Source organism: Rattus rattus, chromosome 3 (assembly GCF_011064425.1).
Source record: "Rattus rattus isolate New Zealand chromosome 3, Rrattus_CSIRO_v1, whole genome shotgun sequence".
NCBI lineage: Eukaryota > Metazoa > Chordata > Mammalia > Rodentia > Muridae > Rattus > Rattus rattus.
The window spans coordinates 98,991,986-99,012,638 of NC_046156.1; the positions used below are offsets into that span (position 1 = coordinate 98,991,986).

At 44.3% G+C, this 20,653-nt stretch overlaps 1 protein-coding gene across 8 annotated transcripts in view; it reads right to left on the reverse strand.

Annotated features, from left to right (window-relative positions):
• The window catches only part of Dclk1 (doublecortin like kinase 1), a 288,806-nt gene that overhangs the window by 83,322 nt on the left and 184,831 nt on the right, over window positions 1–20,653 (reverse strand). For all 8 annotated transcript variants that reach the window (XM_032898371.1, XM_032898374.1, XM_032898373.1 and 5 more), the window contains exon 5: window positions 3,017–3,133. In XM_032898371.1, the coding sequence (XP_032754262.1) occupies window positions 3,017–3,133 (117 nt within the window). The remainder of the gene's footprint in view (window positions 1–3,016; window positions 3,134–20,653) is intronic.

Sequence of the window (20,653 nt, forward strand, 5' to 3'; positions counted from 1 at the left end):
CAAAGTAGAAGATGTAACTTGACAAAAAGTTGTCTATGTATCTTCCATGGAATAGAAGCTCTAAAACAAATCTCCTGCCCTAATGTCAATGTGTTCTTGTAAGAGATTCAAGGTGAGGTCTACATTTTGAAATCTCTAAGTTTTAGGAAGATGACAGCAATGCAGTTTTAAGTTAGGCCAATCTCATTTCTTCATACCTTCCAGATTATGAAACAGGATGAAGGTAAACTAAAATCTCTCAATCTGTATTTAAATCAAATCAGTTCATATTATAGTCTCTCTCTCCCTCCCTCCCTGCCCCTCTCCCTCTCCCTCTCCTTCTCCCTCCTCCTCTCGATTTCTCTCTCTCCTTCCCTCTATCCATTTTCCCTCCCTCTCTTCCCCCCTCTCTCTCTCTCCCTCTCCCTCCCCCCCCTTCCTCCCTCCCCCCTCCACCTCCCTCCCTCTCTCCCTCTTTCTCTCCACCCCTTCTTTCTCTGTGTGTGTGTGTGTGTGGTGTGCATGCATATGAGCATATATGTGTTGGAGACGAGTTCTAATGCTTTGATTTAATCAGGAGTCTGTATGTCCAAACACTAAAGGTCCTTGTCCCCAATTGGTTTTTGATTGATCAATACAGATGCCAGCAGCCAATGACTGGGCAAAGGGAGACAGGTCAGGACCCTTAGAGTTGTGTGGGCCAGGATGTGGGGGGTGGAGAGGAAAGGCAGAAATCAACATGAAGCAGTGGGATACGGATGGACACAGGCACTGCAGGAGAAAAAGCCAACCAGCCAGGTGAGATTTCAGGGAAGTGGACACTGGCCTAGGGTAGTAGGCAGAGGATTAGAAGTGCCCAGCCATTGAGCTATATGGCATATTAAAAATAAGATAATGCGTGCATGTCTTTCATTCACAGATCCAAAGATTCTCTGGGTGGGTTGCTGGAAGCACAACCCTCTGGAAGCACAAAGCAGAATAGCCCAAATTACCAGTACATATGCCTATGCAGTGTGCATGCATACGTAATGTGTGTGTGTGTGTGTGTGTGTGTGTGTGTGTGTGTGGTGTACATGTATATGAGCATGCATGTGTGTGGGCATGCATGCCTACATATTTTATGTGTGTGTGTGTTCTATATGTGTATGAGTATGCATGTATGCAAGCATGCATGCCTACATACTATGTGTGTGTGTCCTACATGTTTATGAGCATGCATGCCGGCATGCATACCTACCTTTTGTGTCTCTATCATGTACACGTGTTTGAGCATGCATGTGTGCAGACATATATGCCTACATATTGTGTGTGTGCCCTACATGTGTATGAGCATGCATGTACGCATGCATGCATGCTTACATGTTCAGAACAGAAGACTGTTAGGTGTCCTACTCTCACTGAACCTAACGCTTAGTCTGTTTCAACAATCCTGGTTGGCCACCAGGCTTGGGAATTCTGCTCATATTTGTCTCCTATGTTGGGGTCACAGACATTTGTGGGTATCCTGGTTGTTATATGGGTACTAGGTATTCAAACTTAGGCCCTTATTCTTGAAATGGTGCTCAAGGCTTTATACGCCTGGCATGTTCTCAGGTGGTGGTAATAAGGTGGAGAACCACTTCCTCACTGTTGCTTGATGATGACAAGCGACTCTTTGATTGAACTCCCCCAAAAGACAGCTAAAGCAGAGATTCATGTCCTTAGCACCTGAGAGAATGGGGATCGTCATGTCAAACTTTATCTGTTCCCAAGCAACTCTCATGAGCTGTAATCTTCAAGTCTCGTGCTTCAGGAAAGTCATGTTCTAGGGCCTATCCTATCTAGATGAATGGTGCCGAGCAAAAGGCTCTCTGCTTACGCTTAAACTCAGCAGTAATGAACTATGAACTTGCCTCAAGTGCCAGCCATGTTCTTGCCCGCCCACAGTTCTGACTGGCTATGATGTGGGGGAAAGGACAGCTTCTTCTCTCACCATTAGAGAAAGAGTCCAGCCTCTGAGAATTGACTACAGAGAAGTGGGAAGATAAAGAGTCTCACAAGGGGATGTGAATCTCAGAGACCCAGACCATTAATGTTACCTTGGAGGCAGCCAGGCCCTGTCCTTTCTGTAACTCCCTCTGGGCCAGTGTGAAGCCAGACAAGGCCTCCCTTAGGTCCAAAGATCTGAGCTATTTTACAGAGCTCCTCATCATGAAGTCAGGTTGGTGTGTTTACCGTGAATAATTTCTATCTCAACATTTATATCCTTTAATCATAACGAAGCAGATTTTATATTTGAGACCAAAAGCCAACACCTCGTAACTGACTTGTGTTTATCTTCAGAGAAAGTGGGGAGTGGAACGAATCCAATTCATATATAGGTGAACAGTGCTGTAAACAGTAATAAAGTTATGATAACTGCAAACGAGCATATATGAATACACAAAATAACATAAATGCATAGACAAGTTAATTAATTAAAGAGATCAAAGGAGATGCTAACGAGGCTGAGATGTTCTTTATCCCAAGACACAGCCACTTCCAACAGCAACATCTGAGCCCATTCAGAAACTGATCCCGCCCCGGTCATTGCTGCGGCAGACCTCCCCAGGTCCTTACGAAATGTCATTGCTTTTAGCCCCACAGCCATATGAGGTAACCCAGGCCAGCATCACAAGCATGAGAAAACAGGTTCAGCCAAGACAAACTGGAAACCCTCCATAAGCCAGCCCCAAGTAGAATCAGTTCCCCAGTGGAAATTTCTAGACCCCGAAGAGAGATGAGCCAGGTGGAAGGTGCAGCAGCTGGTGAAGCGCTTCATTTGGAGCAACTCTGTATTTCCTGAGTCTCAGTAAGCGTGTTTTTTTAAGTTTCATTATTTTTCCCTTACAGCCAACATGCTAGACTTGGGCAAATCTGTTCATCCGCTTGAACACATTCTAAAATTATAAACCAGAACCGAGCCTGCTTGAGATCCTCCGCTCTAGCTCCACACGGCCTCTGCTGCGGCTGCGTCAGAGACCGGGCAGTTGCTTGATAGGTTTCTTAGTGGCTTTACCTGAGCTGGTGGAGGCTGGGGACTTGCTTCGCCGGGAAGGTCCTGGGCTCTTGGTTGTGCCCCTGCGGGATGCCGATGCTATTTTGGTGTAGGAAGTTGATTTCACCACTCGACATTCTGGGGAAAGAATAAGAAGACACACGAGGGTTGAGGGACAAGCAAGTCTGAGACACGCCAAGCCTCCAAATTTACATTACTTTACAATAGTATTGTGAATAATTTGGGATAAGTTGATAGAGAGATGCTTTCATTAGCTTTCTATCCACGGCCCCTTCAATGATCTGTGCTTTCGTGATTTACCCATGAGTTCTTTTTTCCAAGTAAAATGTTAGAAAGTTCAACTTTACAAAGCAAGAAATGTGAGGGAAGCTCCCACCCACTTTGACAGGCCCCAGTGTATTGTCCTGAGTCCTTACTGGGATAACTGTGCATCTGTATGATATGTGGGAACTATAGGGGGTAACACTGGAAGGCAGGTGTTATGATCCTGCTTACAAGGATATGGTGACCTTCAACATTTCACCTTTGCATTATAGATGCAAAAAAGCTTGCTTTGTATCTATATAATTGCATTTCTGTGAAGATGAAAAATAATGTCTTCTAAACTTAAATTCTCAGTTTTCATGCTCATTAAATTCAGTGCTGAGTACTGTAAATAATAGAAAAAAAAATCCTATTTTCCTCTCCGTGAAAGGCCTGGATTAATTATAACATGCAAATGCACAATATCTTGCTCCCAAGAATCCACTGTTAACAATTAAAACCTATTTTTGAAATGATAATCAATTAGGCCTGAAAAAATATTAAGCACCTGATAATCCATGATCAAATTATGCCTTATTTTTGAAAGTTCTAGAATATTTTTCTAATCATTTGCATTTTTAAGTAACAAGGGAGTTAATTGACCTGTTGGTCTGTAGCTAACCCTCACTTCAGTAGCTCTTGGGGGCGCTGGTTAATTTTTTTTTCTGAACTTGACATAAGCTAGAATCATTTGGGAAGAGAGAACTTCAATTGAGAAATGCCTGTATCGAATTAGCACATCTGTGGTACATGTCCTTGACTGATGATTGACGTGATGTAGTCCCGCCCACTATGGTCAGTGCCACCTCTGGGCAAGGTGGTCTTGGGTGGAATAGAAAAGCCAGCTGAGCACACCCCAAGGAGCAAATCAATGAGTATCATTCCTCCACAGTCTCAGCTTCAGTTCCTGCCTCCAGGCTCCTACCCTAGCTGAATTCTGCCCCTAGCTTCCCTCAATGAATATTGGAGTACTGGAGAATGAATACTCCAAATAAACCTTTTATTGCCAAGTTGCATTTGATCGTGGTCTTTGTCACAGCAACAGAAAAACAAACTAATTCATGGGCCTTTACACACTGACATTTGGTAGCTGTCAAGCAATTTACCACATGGAATATTCTAGTTCACATAAGCACTAAACTTTAAATGAAACTGCTTTTAGCATTTTGTTATGGTAATAACTCAGTAGCATCCTCATAAATGACCATTTAGTCACCTGATCAGTTCCTTCATATACATTTAGTCCTTGAAACTTGAAATTCAGTCTTTAGTAACTAGAAGAATACATTGTAAGTGCTCAAAATATTTGCTGAATGAGTGGGTTGGAAGATAAGTAATTTTCCCCTTAAATTATCTTTAAAAATTTTTTCTTTTATGTATTTGTGTATGTGTACCTGCTTGCCTGTATGCCCATCATAGGCATGCAGTGCCCATGGAGGCCAGAAGAGGGCACTGGATCTCCTAGATTTGGAGTTACCAATGATTGTGATCTGCAGTGTGCCCTTCTGGGAACTCAACCCTTAACTATAGAGCCATCCCTCCAGCTCCCATAAGTTGTTACAGGCCCTTGTCTCACTTAAAACATACTTCCATTAACATATGATCGTTTTTCCTGATCTCTTGTGATTTTTTTTTTAAACACACATTGTCATTATGTGTATTTCTTCTTTTTCGATGACCTATTAATGGCCTTTGCTTGCTTGAGGTTGAGAAAACCCTTCTTTCATTGGCTTGTAAGAACACATGTTCTACATTAAACTTTTATTCTTTAGTCTATCATGCATAAAACGATGCTTGTAACATATTTCTCTTTGTTGGCAGTTGTTAACTTTTTGAATCTTTTTTTCAGTGTAGTATTAAAAATTAAAAGGTCTGGGGGATGCCTCATATTCTCAAGGTCCTGGGTTTAATCCTCAGAAGCACACACACACAGGCATGCACACACGCACACACACACACCTCTAATCTATTTTTTTTTCATTATAGCTTTTAAATTAAGAGTTCCCAATTCCAGATCTAACACTGATACCCGGCTTCATGTTGATAACATACTTCCCTACCCACGCAACTTGCCATTTTCTAAGTTCAAAATAAGCTTCTTTCCCTTATCTGCATTGAATAGGGTGGTCAGCACTGCCTAATAAAGGAGAAACAAGATGTGCAAAAGAAACATCAACACTACAAGGCTAGAAACAAGAGAGGAGATGAAAAGCAAACAAACAAAACAAAAACCCAAACCCAACCGGCTTCCGTAGCCTTATCAACACGAAGTCAAAGGAACGATCAAGGAAGCCCCGCAGCACAACCAGAAGCCGTGCCATACAACCAGAACGGAGAGTTCATTCACACGCTATGGGACTGCAGCGGCTTAGTGTGTGTCCCGGGAGGAATTAATTCACAAAGTAAAGCCTTGGGCCCAGAGAAGAAAACCTCAAATTAGCTGTCCTCACAACTGACAGTATATTCTGGAGTTTGTCCTAGATTTTGGACATCCGCCCTGTCTTCTGGCAGCACATTAGCAGCTGAACTGAATCAGCGCCGTGTGGCTGGTCTGTGGGCAAGCCTCCAGTTACATTTTTATCAAGTGCCCACTATGTGCCAGGCACCGAGGGCTGCAGGCAGGGTGCTGAACAACACAAAACTGGAGCTTGCAACACCAACTGGCACCACAGCACCCCGCCCCCTCTCTTTTCTTCTAGTTTTTATTTTTATAAACCACAGCATTTGAAACCTCTTAGCTATTCCAACAAATTATTGCTAAAAAAAAAAAAAAAAATGGACTCTTCTGATTTAAAATCAAAACCAAGGCTGTAATGGGGGCAGGGTGGCTGGGCTCTTCACTAAGGCCACGGGCTTCTAGAGGCCACATACATTTAAAATAATTATTTTGGAAGTTCGGTTAGCAGGAGTTGAGTGTTCAAAACAGAAAGTTACCAGATGGCACACATTGTTAATAACACCCATCTTAGAGGGTTAGCCATGAATTCAAATGTTGGTTTTAGGGTTTTCCTTTTGCTGTTTGTTAAGGGGACCAGAATTTCTTGCTGGGACTCCTGCTACCAGCACAACAGCACCCGTCTTGTCAAAGTTGGGGTTCTTCCAGCTACAAGATAGTTTATTCAGACAGTTTGTAGTCTACTTGAGAGTTTACTTGGACAGCTTGGTCTGAGCAGAGCAAAAGAAGGCATGTCGTTAAGTGTTTAAATTTAGTCCACGCCAAATTATTAACCAGTCAAATCTACCCATGCATTGCCCTGCTTCATTCTGTTACTCTGCTGAGTGTTCTGTGGATTATTAAAGAACGTGGAGTAGCTGCTCGACAAATAAGACCTGATTTGGTATTTGTCCCGTGAGAACTTGGGTAAACTCCAAGCACTCGCCTAACGGATCCACCGGCTACCTTTATAAATGAGGGAAAAACCAAGTCTCTGAGAACTGCATGACTCCCATCAGAACACTGGTGACTTTATCCCCATTTCCATATGCGACATTGGGTTTTAATTCTCCTCCATTTGTGAAAAAAATCCTGGGAAATTTGTGTTAGTGACGGGGCGGTGGGGGGAAGGTGGTGACTGAGTAAATAAGTGTGGATCACAGGGACGGTGGCAAGAAGCTAGTTAAAAACTCAAGACAATAAGCTCAACTTTCTACCCACATGTCTGGAGAATGAGCTCACTCTGAGGTGTAGAGCTGTGGGGAAGTAGCCATGTGAGGACTGTGGAGTCTGAGAGAGGCCACAGGCATGTCGCCTGTCCCCCAGGGAACAGTGAGGCTCCCTGAGTCATGCTGAGGACCAGTCTAATTCTAAAGGCTTGGGTTGAGCAACAGACAGAGACACAGTACGAAATTACAGGAGCTGCTTTCTTGTTCTCTCTCCAGTGTCAAAATAAACCCAGTGAAAGGGTTTTGTGAGCCTGGGGAGGTAGGGGTTGGGGGTGGTGGCAGGGAGTGAGGAACAGAGTCCTCCAACAGCTTTCCAGATAAATCTTTAAATTTTAAGTTAGTTTTAAAATTGGAATTACATGTTATAATGGTAAAAAAAGTCAGGAAAGAAAAGTTAATGAATTTCCTTAGAGAGAATGTCAGAATCCTTGTTGGTTTAAAAACCACAATTTGAAATATGGGGAACAAGCTGACCTAAGTGGCCAGTAAATATAATGCCATTTTGTTCATATACAGGACATTGGTACTGTCTCCTGCAAGAATGAAATTAGTGCCTCACATATGGGGGCGTCCACCCTTCAGCAATCAGTGCTGCATCTTTTATTATGATTGGATCACACCCTTGGACATTGCCAGTCAGTTCTGTAAGAGGTTGCCCTTTGTGGAGGTGCTGGACAATTCAGATGCCCCTCGAACACGTATTGAAAGACATTGTAAACTACCCAAGAAATGGCCAGCCTTGCAGTCAAAGATCACGGACTACTGAACACACAGCTGTCCTTTGGGGTTTGGTTTCTGCCCCATATACCAAAGCCCATGGACACTGAAGTCTCTTATGAAATGGTATCATATTTAATGAGGCCAATTTGTAGTCCATGTACAGTTTAAATCACCTCTAGGTTAATAAACTACAGTGCAAACTGTGGCTATGTGCCATTATTTAAATAATAAGGAAGAAGAGGCTGGGCCTGTACATTTGAATGAAAATGTTCCCCCATGGGGTCAGGTATTTTAAGAGTCCGGCTTTCCCTTGGTGGTGCTGTTTGAGGTTTAGGAGGTAGAGCATTGCTAGAAGGAATATATCACTGGGACAAGCTTTGAGAGCATGGAGCCTTGCCTCTCTCTGCTTCCTACTTGTGGTTGGAGATGTGAGCTCTCGGCTCCCCACTCCTGCCTCCACACCTGGCGCTCGCTGCCACACTTCCACGCCATGATGGATTCCTTTCCTTCCTGAATCATAAGCCTCAAAACCTCTTTCTTCTGTAAGTTGCCTTGGCCATGATATTTTGTCAGAGCAATATAAAAGTAGTTAATAGAGCACATGCTTAGCTCACAGTATGGCTTGCATCTGCAGTGTTTCCAATGGTTCCTATGTTGAAGGACCTGTGTCCTGTTGGCGGTGCTTTTCAGAGGGCATTGGGTCTAAAGGGCACTGACTTAGTAAGTGTATCCGTTAACAATGGATGGACTATCAGGATGTAGGGCCTGGTCAGAAGAAAGAAGTCACTGTGGACATGACTTTACTGGGCTTATCTTGTTTTGGGATCCTCTCTTTTCTTCCTAGACACCACCCAGTGAAGAGTCAGCCTCGTGTTTCCCACATGGAGGCTCTGCTTTACCTCGGGCCTCAGAGCAATGATGTCAAGTAAAACAATGATGCAAAATAAATGAGTCCCCTTTCAACCATTCCACTGAAGCAAGGCTAATACAATACAGGTGGATTTTAAGCTTCTGGTCCTGGGGATTTAACCAAGGGATGCAAACACACTACACAAGTGTCCCGCCGTAGTGTGAATATTGGTTTCTTTTTTTAAAAGCCCAGTTATGTTATGTGAATGTATTTTTGTTTTAATCCCAGGTATAGGACATGGGGCTGTTCAGATTGTCCACAGCAGATGACTATGATTTGTCTCACACCCTGGCAGGGGCGTGGTGATCCCACCAGATGAAGGTAGTTTACATTTGGAATTCTGGGGGCTCGAGAGAGGCTGTGGCTGCTCCCCCTGCTGTGGCAGTTTGTCAAGTGGTCACGAGCAAGCAAAGAGATGTAAAGAAGAAACTGGATATCCTAACAGTGAACGTCAACATTACCCCAAGAAAGTTGACACCCCTAAGCAGCAGGAAGAAGCCTAAACAGATCTATACCCCCTTTCCCCTCCAACCTTCTTTCTTACCTATCTAGTGTTGGGAAGTTGGAGGGACTGGAGTGGAGAAGGATGGTAGGAAAAAAACCACTGACATTGCCAAAAGTTGGGTTACATCCTGCCCACTGCACTGCACTCCTCATTGCGGATGAAACTCCAAAAAAATTACAGCCCATGGTTTTCTTGGAGGAGCATGTGATGTGGGAGGCCAACTGTAGAGCTGTGAATGGGCACAACCAAAGGCCAGAGTGCTGAGATACGGTTCTGAGTAGGATGTTACTGGGAGATGGTGGTATCATTGAGAGGTGGGACCTGGAGAAACTCCTTAGATCACTGGCGACAGACAGACCAGTAAAGGGGATTGTGGGACACTACTTTGCTTTTGCCTTGAGACATCAGCAGTTTGTTGGGCCATATGATGCTTCTGTGAGGGGCCCAGAGCATGAGCCCTGCCCAGTTTTCCCTTGGAATCCAAAGCAGCAGAAGCCCAACCAACCTTTTCTAAGTTAATTGTCTCTAACACTTCTGTACAGAAGCACAAAGCTGACTGAATGTGTGGACTGTAGTGACCATACGTCCACAGGTGAGGCATGATGCCTTCTCTGCTTTGGAAATGTTTCTATGTCAGTCTTTGGGGTCAAAGTCACCATTCACCCGGTGGTCTACATGCTTCGTACTGATACTCACTTCACCGACGTCCTGAGGATTTGGATAGGTAGAAGTTAAAGGTCTCTCACTTCAGTCAAGAGCAACCTCTCAAGAAATGGGCAGGTTTAGAGAGTCAACACAGATGGCGAGGTATGGGAAGGGGTGGGACATAGTCTTTGACAGTGTTCCTGGTGGCAAGGGAGTCTCCACCTAGGCAGATTCTCCCTGTACTCAGAAACAGTTGGAAGGTAGGCTGAGGTGCTATGGAAGGTGCCGAGGGATAGAACTGGGTCAAGAATTGCACAGCAGTGTCACGGCTCACCTGTGAGTACACAGGGTCAACATCGAGAGGTCACATGCACCTGCTGCAGCATCTTGACCAAGATGCACAGTTGACCATCCCTGGTTGTCTAGGCAACCCTGATGATGGGCTATATGCTGGGGAGCAAACACTCTTTAAATAAAGATTTTTATTACAAATTTGTCTCATTTTAAAACCAGTCAAAATAAAATCATTGCTGGGCAGAGGCCTCTCCGTGTATCTCATCTGCATCACGTCGTTCTGAGCTGTTGAGAAGATTCGATTTTACCGTATCCATTACGAGCAGTGGATGCTTTGTGTCCTATCCTGATGGCAAAAAGCAAGATCCCTCTTCATTTGGCAAAGGGACAGAGCCTCCATCTGGAATAATACCCATCTCTGTTCCTATATGCAAAAGAATCAGGAAGCACATTCGGTTCTAGCAATTCTTATTTTAAAAAGTGAAGACGAGGAGAGAGAGAGAAAGTGAGCTGGCAACGCTACCTGCTAACTCTTCAAAAAGTTGCCCTGAGATGGTCATGCTCTCTGAGTTGGAGGAAGCCTCTGTGAATGTCAAGGTCATCAGGGGTTACTTGGTTGACCTTTGGTTTCAGGAACATTCTCCATAAATAGTTGGACATGGCGGTTCAGTTCTCTCAAGCTCTTCTGATGCCTAAAGGATTCACCAACTTCTGTCTCATGGGTATTGAAGTCTGCCCACCCTCAGTCTGCCGCTTGCCTGTGTGGGTTAGCCAAACAGAGTGTTACCTGCATCACTGACAACTAGAGTTCACTTCTTACGGTAATAGAATGACTTTCATGCTTCACGGCAGCTTTGAAGGCAAATGAATGCTTCTTGCAAGAAGGGGCTGGCTATGTGTGTCCTCCCAGCTGCTTGCTCCAGAATGGACTGAGTCCCCGCCCATGTTTCTGCCCACCTGGCTTCTGAGTCCACACTTCAGAGAGACTCCATCACTGCTGCCTACGATGGAACAAACACTAACTCCCCAAGCTCCTTATGTAGCATGTTTAAGATAAGTGCATCAAGATTGAGACAATTAAAAATAATAAATTTATTATTTAAAAGGTAGCGTCTGGAGCAAACTGGCCTGGAGGCAAAGGCATCAGTTTGGTGCTTTCACGGGAGAGTAAAAGAGCCAGGCAACTGAGATTTTTAAAAAAGTGTCTTCTAAAAATATAGACACGTGTGGCTGAAGCATCTAATGGAGCTGTACGGTTTTCAGAACAGCAGCCAAGCACTTCAGTTGGTGCCCACGTGCTGGCACTCCCCGAGACTTCCAGAGGCCCTGGTGACACATTATGTAACATCTGTGAGAGGCTGGATGGCACTGGCATTTTCGACATTAACTTTGCGAGTCGCTACTCAGATCTAGTGTTTGGTAGCAGCAGTGACGCTCTTTCTCCAAATACTCTTCCCTCACAGTCAACGGGGAGAAGCGAGTTTGTCTTGTGTAACAGTCCGTGGTTGTGCTGTCTTGATGGGGGAGACAATGTGGCTCCAGGAGACTGCTTGGTAACTCGGGTTCCTACTCTTTTTTTCTGTCTCTTCAAGTATTCTCATCTGCACAGTCCCTGTGGCTGGCTCATCTCCCGTGTCACGATTTCAGACCCACGGGAAAGGAGAGAAGAGAGGAAGGCCTCAAAACACCAAGAGAAGCTGTAACTCCTCCTACCACAGCTTCATATGGGATGCTGCCTTTTCTTCCTCCCATGTGACAATCACAGTGGAGACCTGCCAGTTGGTAATTGTATCCTTGGCCTCTAACTCCTAGCTGTGATGACTGTTAGCATTCTGTCTAAGCTCCACCCCACAGTTGCCTGGCAACAGCCAGGTATGCCTGACCTATAAAAGGGGCTGCTTGACCCCTCCTCACTCTCTTGCTCTTTCCTGCTTCCTCTTGCTCTCTTGCCCCTTTGTCCCTTCTCTCCCTATTCCCCTCCCCACTTCTTTCCATGTGTGTGCTCATGGCTGGCCTCTACTCCTCTACTCCTCTACTCCTCTCCTTCTCTACTCTCTCTGTCTCTCTCTGTCTCTGTCTCTGTCTCTCTCTGTCTCTCTCTCTCTCTCTCTCTCTCTCTCTCTCTCTCTCTCTCTCTCTCCCTCCCCTACTACCCTCTTAACTCCCCTCCCCATGCCCTGAATAAACTTTATTCTATACTATACCTTTGTGTGGCTGGTCCCTTAGAGAGAAGGGATGTCTCTGCACGGGTCCACTGAGGCACCCCTTTCCCCAGACCTCCATAGAACATATCCCCCCTCTCTTTATCCTTTTAACACAACAATGAGCACAACTATCTCCACACACTGCCAAATAGCCCATGGTAAAGGATCTGTCCCCTCTGGTTGGGACCCATTACACCTTGTGTCCATTAGGCAGCACTTTCTGGTGCAGCCCTAGGTTAGTTCTTCTTCAAAGGATTAATGAAAGCATTGACCATCACTTGCCTGGACCCGTCAGCAATGCCTTTCGTATTCCTTAGGCGTTTGTAGCAAGACAAGTTCATTCTAAGGCAAATTCTTTCAGTGCTCTGTTACTACCAGGTGGACTGCATTGCCCATTGAGAGTCTGGAGGTGAGGGAGGTCCTAGAGGCACAGGGTAGAGAAACCTAATCTCTACCTTGCAGAGTGCAAGCCTGAGTTTTTGCAGAAGTGACGGGAGGACAGCCCAGGACCAGCCACACGCTCAGGGAGGCAGTTAGATAGCATGTGTTATCTGCAATCATCCTTTTGAGAATGAAGTTCCAAGCAGAGGTTCTGAGCCTCTGTCGCTGATTCCACTCAGGGGAAGTCTTCTCCTTACCCGCATGAAGTGGTCGTCTGTAAACTTAATCATTAAGCCTGACATAGGGCACCCATTGGCTGCAAATGAAGTCAGGATCTCGTCTTCCTGAGTGCACAACTGTCATGCACCTGCTATCTCTGTGTTCTCCATGGGAACCCCATGTCCACCAACAGTGAATATGACCCAAAAAGAAAACTTAAAAACAATCTGACTATCCTCTGCTATTCACAAAGAGTCTGTCACCTAGTCACTGACCCATGGAGCGTCATCAGGTGTCATCTTTGTCTTCCCTACACGCCCTGCAGCTGCAGTTACTGAAACTGAAAAGTCCCCTGGGATGGCTGCGAGTTTATTTTTATAAAACATCCCGAGACTCTTCAGTGAGTGGTCAGGGTAACCCACAATGCCTCCCCTGACCCCAGCCCCCAAGTGGCACAGCTTGGACATCATTTGGCCCAAGTGTTATACCCTCTTAGTGTTTCAGAAGGCTGACCATGTTGACATCGATTAGACATAGAGACAATAGCTGGATTATATAAAAACTTGCAGCTACCTGCCCAGGAGTGCTATCCTTCCCATGCTGACCAGCCAGGAAGGCAGCACACTAGAACCCAGAATGGTAAAACGACAGACCACTGTCTCTAATCCAGCCCAGGGATTCAGCCAATGGCTTCCAAATCAACCAGCCCAAAGTGGCCAGGGTTTAAGGAGTAACTGACAGCTTCCTTTTCTTACTACCTCCAATTTAGGACTGACTGTGGAATGTGCCCCTGATCACTTCCAGAGGACGCCCCACTTCTAGACAACCTGACTGCAGCTTCCCGACACAGACACCTTCCGTGTCTCATACCTGAGCCTTTCCTTTCTCCCACTACAGAGCTTCCTGTGCCCCTGCCTGACTCTGAGTCTCTGCCAAGGCGCAGATGGTGGAGGCTTACGCTCTGCTGGAGTGCGCTCAGAATAAATCGCTTCTCTTTCTCTCCCTTAGTTGGTCCTCTCCTATTTCTACCACACACATGGCTGTCGCACAGCCGTGACCAGAGCACTGGGTACCTGGGCCCAGGGATCTCCTGTTCTCACTCCTATCTCAAGTTCTTTTGGCCATGTTCACGTACCGTGTGCAGATCTGAATAGCATCCCTCTCCCTGTCAAGATTCTTAATTCACTTTTTGAAGCAATAACCCCTTTTCCAAATAAGGTAACATTTACAAATTGGGATCTTCCAGTGGCTTTTATTTTATCTGTCATCATATCCATGAAGTCACCTTGGTAAGTGTCATTTAAAGAATATTTGTTGGGACCCTTCGACGACCTCATTCTCCTGTAGAATGACCTTCAAATAACCTCCAAGGAAACCACCTATCTCAGTGCACTGCCATTTCTGTTGGGTGTGTGATTTTAGTTTTTTAAGTGTGTTAAAAAAAAAGTGTTTCTAGGTGTCCCTATGCAAATAATATTCCCTCACTACTGTGAACCACTCCTGTGTACTACTAAACTTAAATTTATTCTACAAATATGTCTGCTATTTTAACTGCTGGGATGTGATTGGTGATTAGTTGACAAGGTACCTGCTTGCTTGGAACCAAGCGGGAAAAATGACCTGCAAGCTGACAAAGGCGAAAACACATGCTGGCTTTTAAAGGGTTTTGCCAAGAGTTAAATGGATAGCAAATGGGTGGTCCTCTCCATTGGTGGTCAGAGAAGGTGTTTGGACAGACAGGAGTTGAAACTTTGGACATAGGAAGAAGCCACCCATGAACAAGTGGGATGGAAAGGGAAAAGGTGGGAGGCAGTGTTGCCACAATAGGGAAGGAGTCATTTTAATAAGCGGAAGGCAACGTTATAGAGAAGAGGTTCAAATAAGGGAATGGATAGGAGCCACTCCATACACTTAAAGGAATAATCTGGATGCTGTGAGACACCAAACATGGGTGACTGAGTAGGAAAGATGGAGGCCTGACCATGGGTAGAAGTAGTGGACGAGTGTAAGAGGTGAGTATGGGCTATTAAAGGGAGGATGGAGCCCACGGAGGATAAGAAGGGACTGAGGGCACACAGGGCACCCTGGAGCACAACTCTCTTAGCTCACGTGACTATGCTGGCGTGCCCTGCTGAAGGGCATGTGCAGCACAGTGGCTTCCTGTGCCCACATGCAAGAAAGACTCAGCATCTACCACAGCCATAGGCCTCTTGCAGGAGAAAGAAAAGCAGAGTATATTCCTTGAAAAAGCACAACTGTGCCTCTCTCTGAACCTCTTGCTTTAGAACCGTGGGAAGTGAGGCTTGAAATATTACAATTTAAACCACAAATGATCCCAGTGATGTCTAGCCATGGGGCAGGAAGCCTTTTTTTCCTCTAGTACAAGGGTAAGAGGAGCGCAGAGGAAAACCCCAAGGCTCAGTATGAGACATAATTACGTAAGGTAGCTTTATAGACAAAACGAGCAAAGTCAAAGGAAATGAGTTAGCAGGATGAATCGGTCTTTAAAAACTGATATCTGTCCTACTTCAGGCCCTATCCCAACCCAAGTCAATCGTCTCTCTTCTTGACTGGGTTTGAGTTCAGACTTCTGAACAACTACCTGTCTTACTCATTGGCTGTCACCGGCTCTGAAGTGGGAAAGATCTGACAGTAGTAAGAAGCAGACAGATACATTACTTAAGAGCCAAGAGCTGGAAAGTGAAGGACCTCCCTCCTCGAGAAAGGGAAGTGAAGGAAGCTAGCACCAAAAAGATCATAAAAAAAGAGTGAATGGAAATCAAATTTAATACCTCTCTCCTTGTATGAAGCTCTCTGACACCTTGCTTTGTACCACCCGTTCAGATAGGTCTACATTCTGGGTGTAGTGACCTTGAACTCAGGCCAAGGTGGGTCAGGGATCTGGAGATCTGGAAGAGCTTTCTGGGAAGCATAGAGACATAATTGGATTCCCAAGCAGCACACGGTGACAGCACGTATAATCCCGAAGTGCTGGGCCATTCAGAAAGGGTAAGGCACTATTGCTGTTACCTTGTGCCTTCAGTGTGTTTGTGGTGTGTCATATGTGGGTAGTGGTAGGACCTATTCTTTTATTTACACGTTCTGTGCTGTCCATTAGCCAAAGCATTTGGGATTGGGATGCTGTCTGCTTCCTTGCTGCAGATGTGGTCCATGGATTCACAGCTCCAGGATTCTCCTGGGATCTTGCTAAATCTTAGGTCCTATCCCAGACAGTTATAATATGTTTTTAAAAACCCACTATGGGGTTGGGGATTTAGCCCAGTGGTAGAGCGCTTGCCTAGGAAGCGCAAGGCCCTGGGTTCGGTCTCCAGATCCGAAAAAAGAACAAAAAAAAAAAAAAAAAAAAAAAAACCAAAAAAAAACAAAACAAAAAAAAAACCCCAAAAAACCCCACTATTGCTAGCCCTTCACATTCACAATGAAGCTTGGTAAGAAATTATCTACACCTACACAGAGAGGTCCTTGGAACGGTAGACCCCAAATATCAGTGCGAATGATATGAAGGTGCTTGTGAAAAACCAAGATACCAGCCAAACTGAGCATGAGTCTGGTACTCTAGCACCATTTGAGAAGCTGCATCATCGATGGCAATAAATAAAAACTCACAGCTCTAGAAAAGACCGCATCTTATTTAAAGAGCAGGGTTTTACAACCTCACTTTACTCTTCTGATGACATACTCACTCCTGAACACTAAGTCTCTGAGCCCCTTCCCCAGGTATTGTCCTGATATTGTGGGTGTGGAAATTTATCTTTCATGTAATTCTATGGGGAGTTCAGATTATCAGGGAGGTTTAGGGGAAATGCCTTTTTAGGAGGTCCACATGCAGAGAGAATTCCACAGTTAGTCAGGTAGGGTGCCACAAAAGGTCTGGCTCAGTTTCAAGAGAAGAAACAGGCTCTTGGTATTAGACAGAGCTTGTGGCTAAAGAAGTTTCTAGAAAGGACCTTACCCTCATCTCAAGGCCCTGGGAAGTGGACACCAAACATGATTAAAAACAAAGATATTCACCATGAAGGGTTCTATATTTGAAAAGAAGTCAGCCCGGCCTTCCTGGGGGAAAGGACTTCCAATGGGGAGTATGGGGGTTAAGGGTCATAGTTTTCTTGCCTTGAGGTAAAACCAAGGTTTGGGAAGAAAATTCTTTAGGTAAAATCATCCTTGAGCCTACACCAACATCAAAAATACAGTTGAGAGGCCAAGATGAAAATCCCAGCTACAAAGCCAGGAGTAAACATTCGGATGATTGAGAAGAAGAAAGCATCGGGATTGGCAAGAGATGACAAGGCTGTTACATCAATCGAAAATGACCATGTGATGTGAAAATTGATGAAAATCTACTTAGCAAAATTTAATTTAACAGGCCAGTTAACCTACCTTTCTTTGCAAAGAAACTGGGGATATAAATGTGCATATTTGGCAGAAGACTAAAAATAAAAGAGGACTTAATTGGGAATCTCTTTAAACTATAGATTTTTAAAGATTTATATTTTAGTAATTTTTTGCATGAGTCTGTGTCTGTGCATATGTATGTCACGTGTGTGTGTGTGTGTGTGTGTGTGTGTGTGTGTGTGTGTGTGTTGTGTGTCCATGAAAGCCAGAAGAGGGTGTGAGATCCTCCAGTGCTGGAATTAGAGGTAGATGTGGGTGGTGGGAAATGAACTAAGGTGATGCAATGGGTTAGGTATTGCTCTAAGTAGGAGCAAGCTATAGAATTAATAATAATCTCTTAGGATGTTATTCTTAATAACATCCCCACCAACAATAAAATCCAGAAAGGATTATTAGTGAAAGAGCCTCATGGCTAACAAACAAACGAAGCCTCATTTCTGAAGGTATTCTGAGAGCAGACCCAGGGTGATCCACCAGAGAAACAAATGCTGCAAATAAATGGGGCTCTGTGAGTCAGGCAGTATCATGGGCGTGGCTACTGTGTGAAGAAAGCAGCATGGAAGAACTCAGGGAGCAGGGAGGAAAGAGAGTCTCCCTTTTTTCTGTAACTCAGTCTAGGAAGCAACAAGGTTTGTAGAGTCTCTAGATAGTTATGCAAATACTTCAGTTCCAGAGAGAGTGGCAAGCTAAGTTATTTCACCTAAAGCTTAAGTTGGATAAAAAGCACTGAAAAATCTCAGCAACCCAAAGCAGAAACAAGGGTCTGGAGAGATGGCACAAGAGTACACACACACACACACACACACACACACACACACACACACACACACACACACATACACACACACTGAGAGAGAGAGTGAGAGAGACATAGAGGCAGTAAGAGACAGAGACATAGAGAGAAAGACAGAGCAATCGTTAGCATGACATACTGACTAGTGGTTTGCACGTGGACATTTCAGGGGTTCAAGTGCCACACAGGGAATGTGTTGAGGGGAGCAGATTTAAGCTAGCTGCTGAAATGACTGAAGCGAGTGGACATACACATTTGAAGTGACTGTCTCCCTGCTTGGCTGGACTTGCTCATTGAAGTCCCTCAGAGGGTACTTTGGGTACACAGTAAGCTCCTTAAACCAGTTTGCAACCAGGCAACATGGTCACCTCATCTTTGATGCTGACCATCTGGTTTGCTGGGTTTCTGGCAAACCTGCCTCTCAGCTCTGCCCTTGAGTCTAAGTCCCTTTCAAGGAGGCACTGACGTTACAAAGAGAAATGGTGAGAGAAAGAGGAATGCTAGAATTCTGCCTTGGGAGAAGCACATTCACTTTACAAAAGTGAGAGCATAGGCCAGCAAGATGGCTCAGTAGGTGCCTTCCACTAAGACTGATGACACCAGTCTGATCCTGGGGACTTACATGACGGAAAGAGAGAAGCAGTCTCCACAAGTTTTCATCTGTTCTCTACATGCCATGCATGTACATACATTCACACACACACACACACACACACACACACACACACACACACACACACACAAGGGGGTGGGGAGGAGAGAGAGAATAAATGTAAAAAGAATGTTTTAAACATTATAATTGCTAATTTTCATTTTGTGAAAATGATGAAAACCAAGGACGGCAGTTACCGATGATCTCATGTATGTGGAGCTTGAGATATGATATATTTTTCTTTGTTTGTTTGATTGATACTTTGTTTGTTTGTTTGATTGATACTTTGTTGGTTTGTTATTGAAACAGGATCTTATCATCAAGCCTCAGCTGGCCTTAAACTTGCCAGTCTCCCTCCCAGCATTCAACCTGAGACAAGGTTATTTTTGAAAGTACAAAGCTATGTCTATAAAAACATGTTCAGAGGAAACTATGTCAGCACATTTGTGGAACTTAAATGTATACATGACAAAGTTCTGAAATAAAATAGACTTATAAATAATTTTCTTTTCTTACATTATATATTTAAGGGAGACACATTAAGAGCAGGCTAATTCTTGGGAATAATTCTATGTGCATTTCTCAGAAAACAAGCATTTCCCACACAAACATTGCCTACCATGTACTGTATATTTTCCTGTTCCTCGTGCTCAGCCCTCAGCCCATCTAAGGAGTCATATCCTCCACTGCTGGCTGCTTAAAAAGATGGTTCGTTGTACTGTTTAATTTTAAAGAAGTCCCTCATAAGCCATTGATCTCTTTTCCCTCCTATTCTAGACGGCAGACATGAAATTACATCTCTGGGTACGTGTGATTAATCTTCAATCCAGAAGTGAAGAAAAGAAGAAAAGGTTAGAAACATCTAAAGCTTCTTTTTTATTAGGAGAAAGCAGGCTTTAGGTTGAAAACGTGATTTATCAGCTTTAAATCCACTTGAAGATCACCTTTACACTAGGGTCAAATGTGGCTTGGAATGAACTCCCTGTGCAGTACTTAGGCAGGTCCTGGGTTATAGCTTTTCAGGGCTAATAAATACTGTAGCCGTGTGACGGCGGCAGCCATCTAAATGGCCGTACATAGGATTTGGGAGGGATTGTGGTCTTTCAGTGAAACAGTCTGGCTAGAGGGGAGACATTCGAGTTGACTTGTGGCCAGGCTGCTTGAAATCAAATGATATTCAATTTACGTTTGGCCTTCAGCCACCAAATAAATGAGTCATTACTGCAGTCTGCAAGGCTGTTGTCTCTGGCAAAATGATTCAGAGAATGGGTTCAGTAGATAACCTGTTTTGGGAGAAGACTTAACATCTTCAAATATTTGCTGAGTTAATTGCAGTCGTATGCAAATCCCAAGGTCAGACTGTATTCTTATAAGCAAATTTGGTCTCCTACTTCCAAAACAGAGAGTTCATGTTCTCAGTTTCAAAGGGAAATGTTGACTTTTCTTTCCAAAAACTATTGGGAGTGTATTGAAATATTTTTGTTTCCCTTTAAGAAATAAGAAGCAATCCTGGCACACTGTGTTTCTGACATCATTTAGATCAAGAGAGATGTGGGATACTTGATGATAGCTTAGTTCAGCTAAGAACCCATCTTAGGAAACTTTCATCTACACAGATTGAAAACATTTTAGGAGGATCTCCTGCTTTGGAGGGGATAGGACCTGTGACGAGAGCTCCACGGTGGATTTGTTACTTTTGTGAAGAGCATCCATGATATTATAGGAGTTCAGATATGCAAAAAGTTAAGGGGATAAAATTATAGATAGCTAAGATAAAGATCGGGACCCAGGCCGTGCTGTGTTCCACAGTATCTCCTGTGTCTTTCCTGGGGTCTAAACCTTAGATGCAATTCCTTAATTTTTTTTTTTAACAAACCTCTCCAACTACTTTGATTTCTGCTTTCTCCCAAATCTCCTTCGATTCACAGAGGGAAA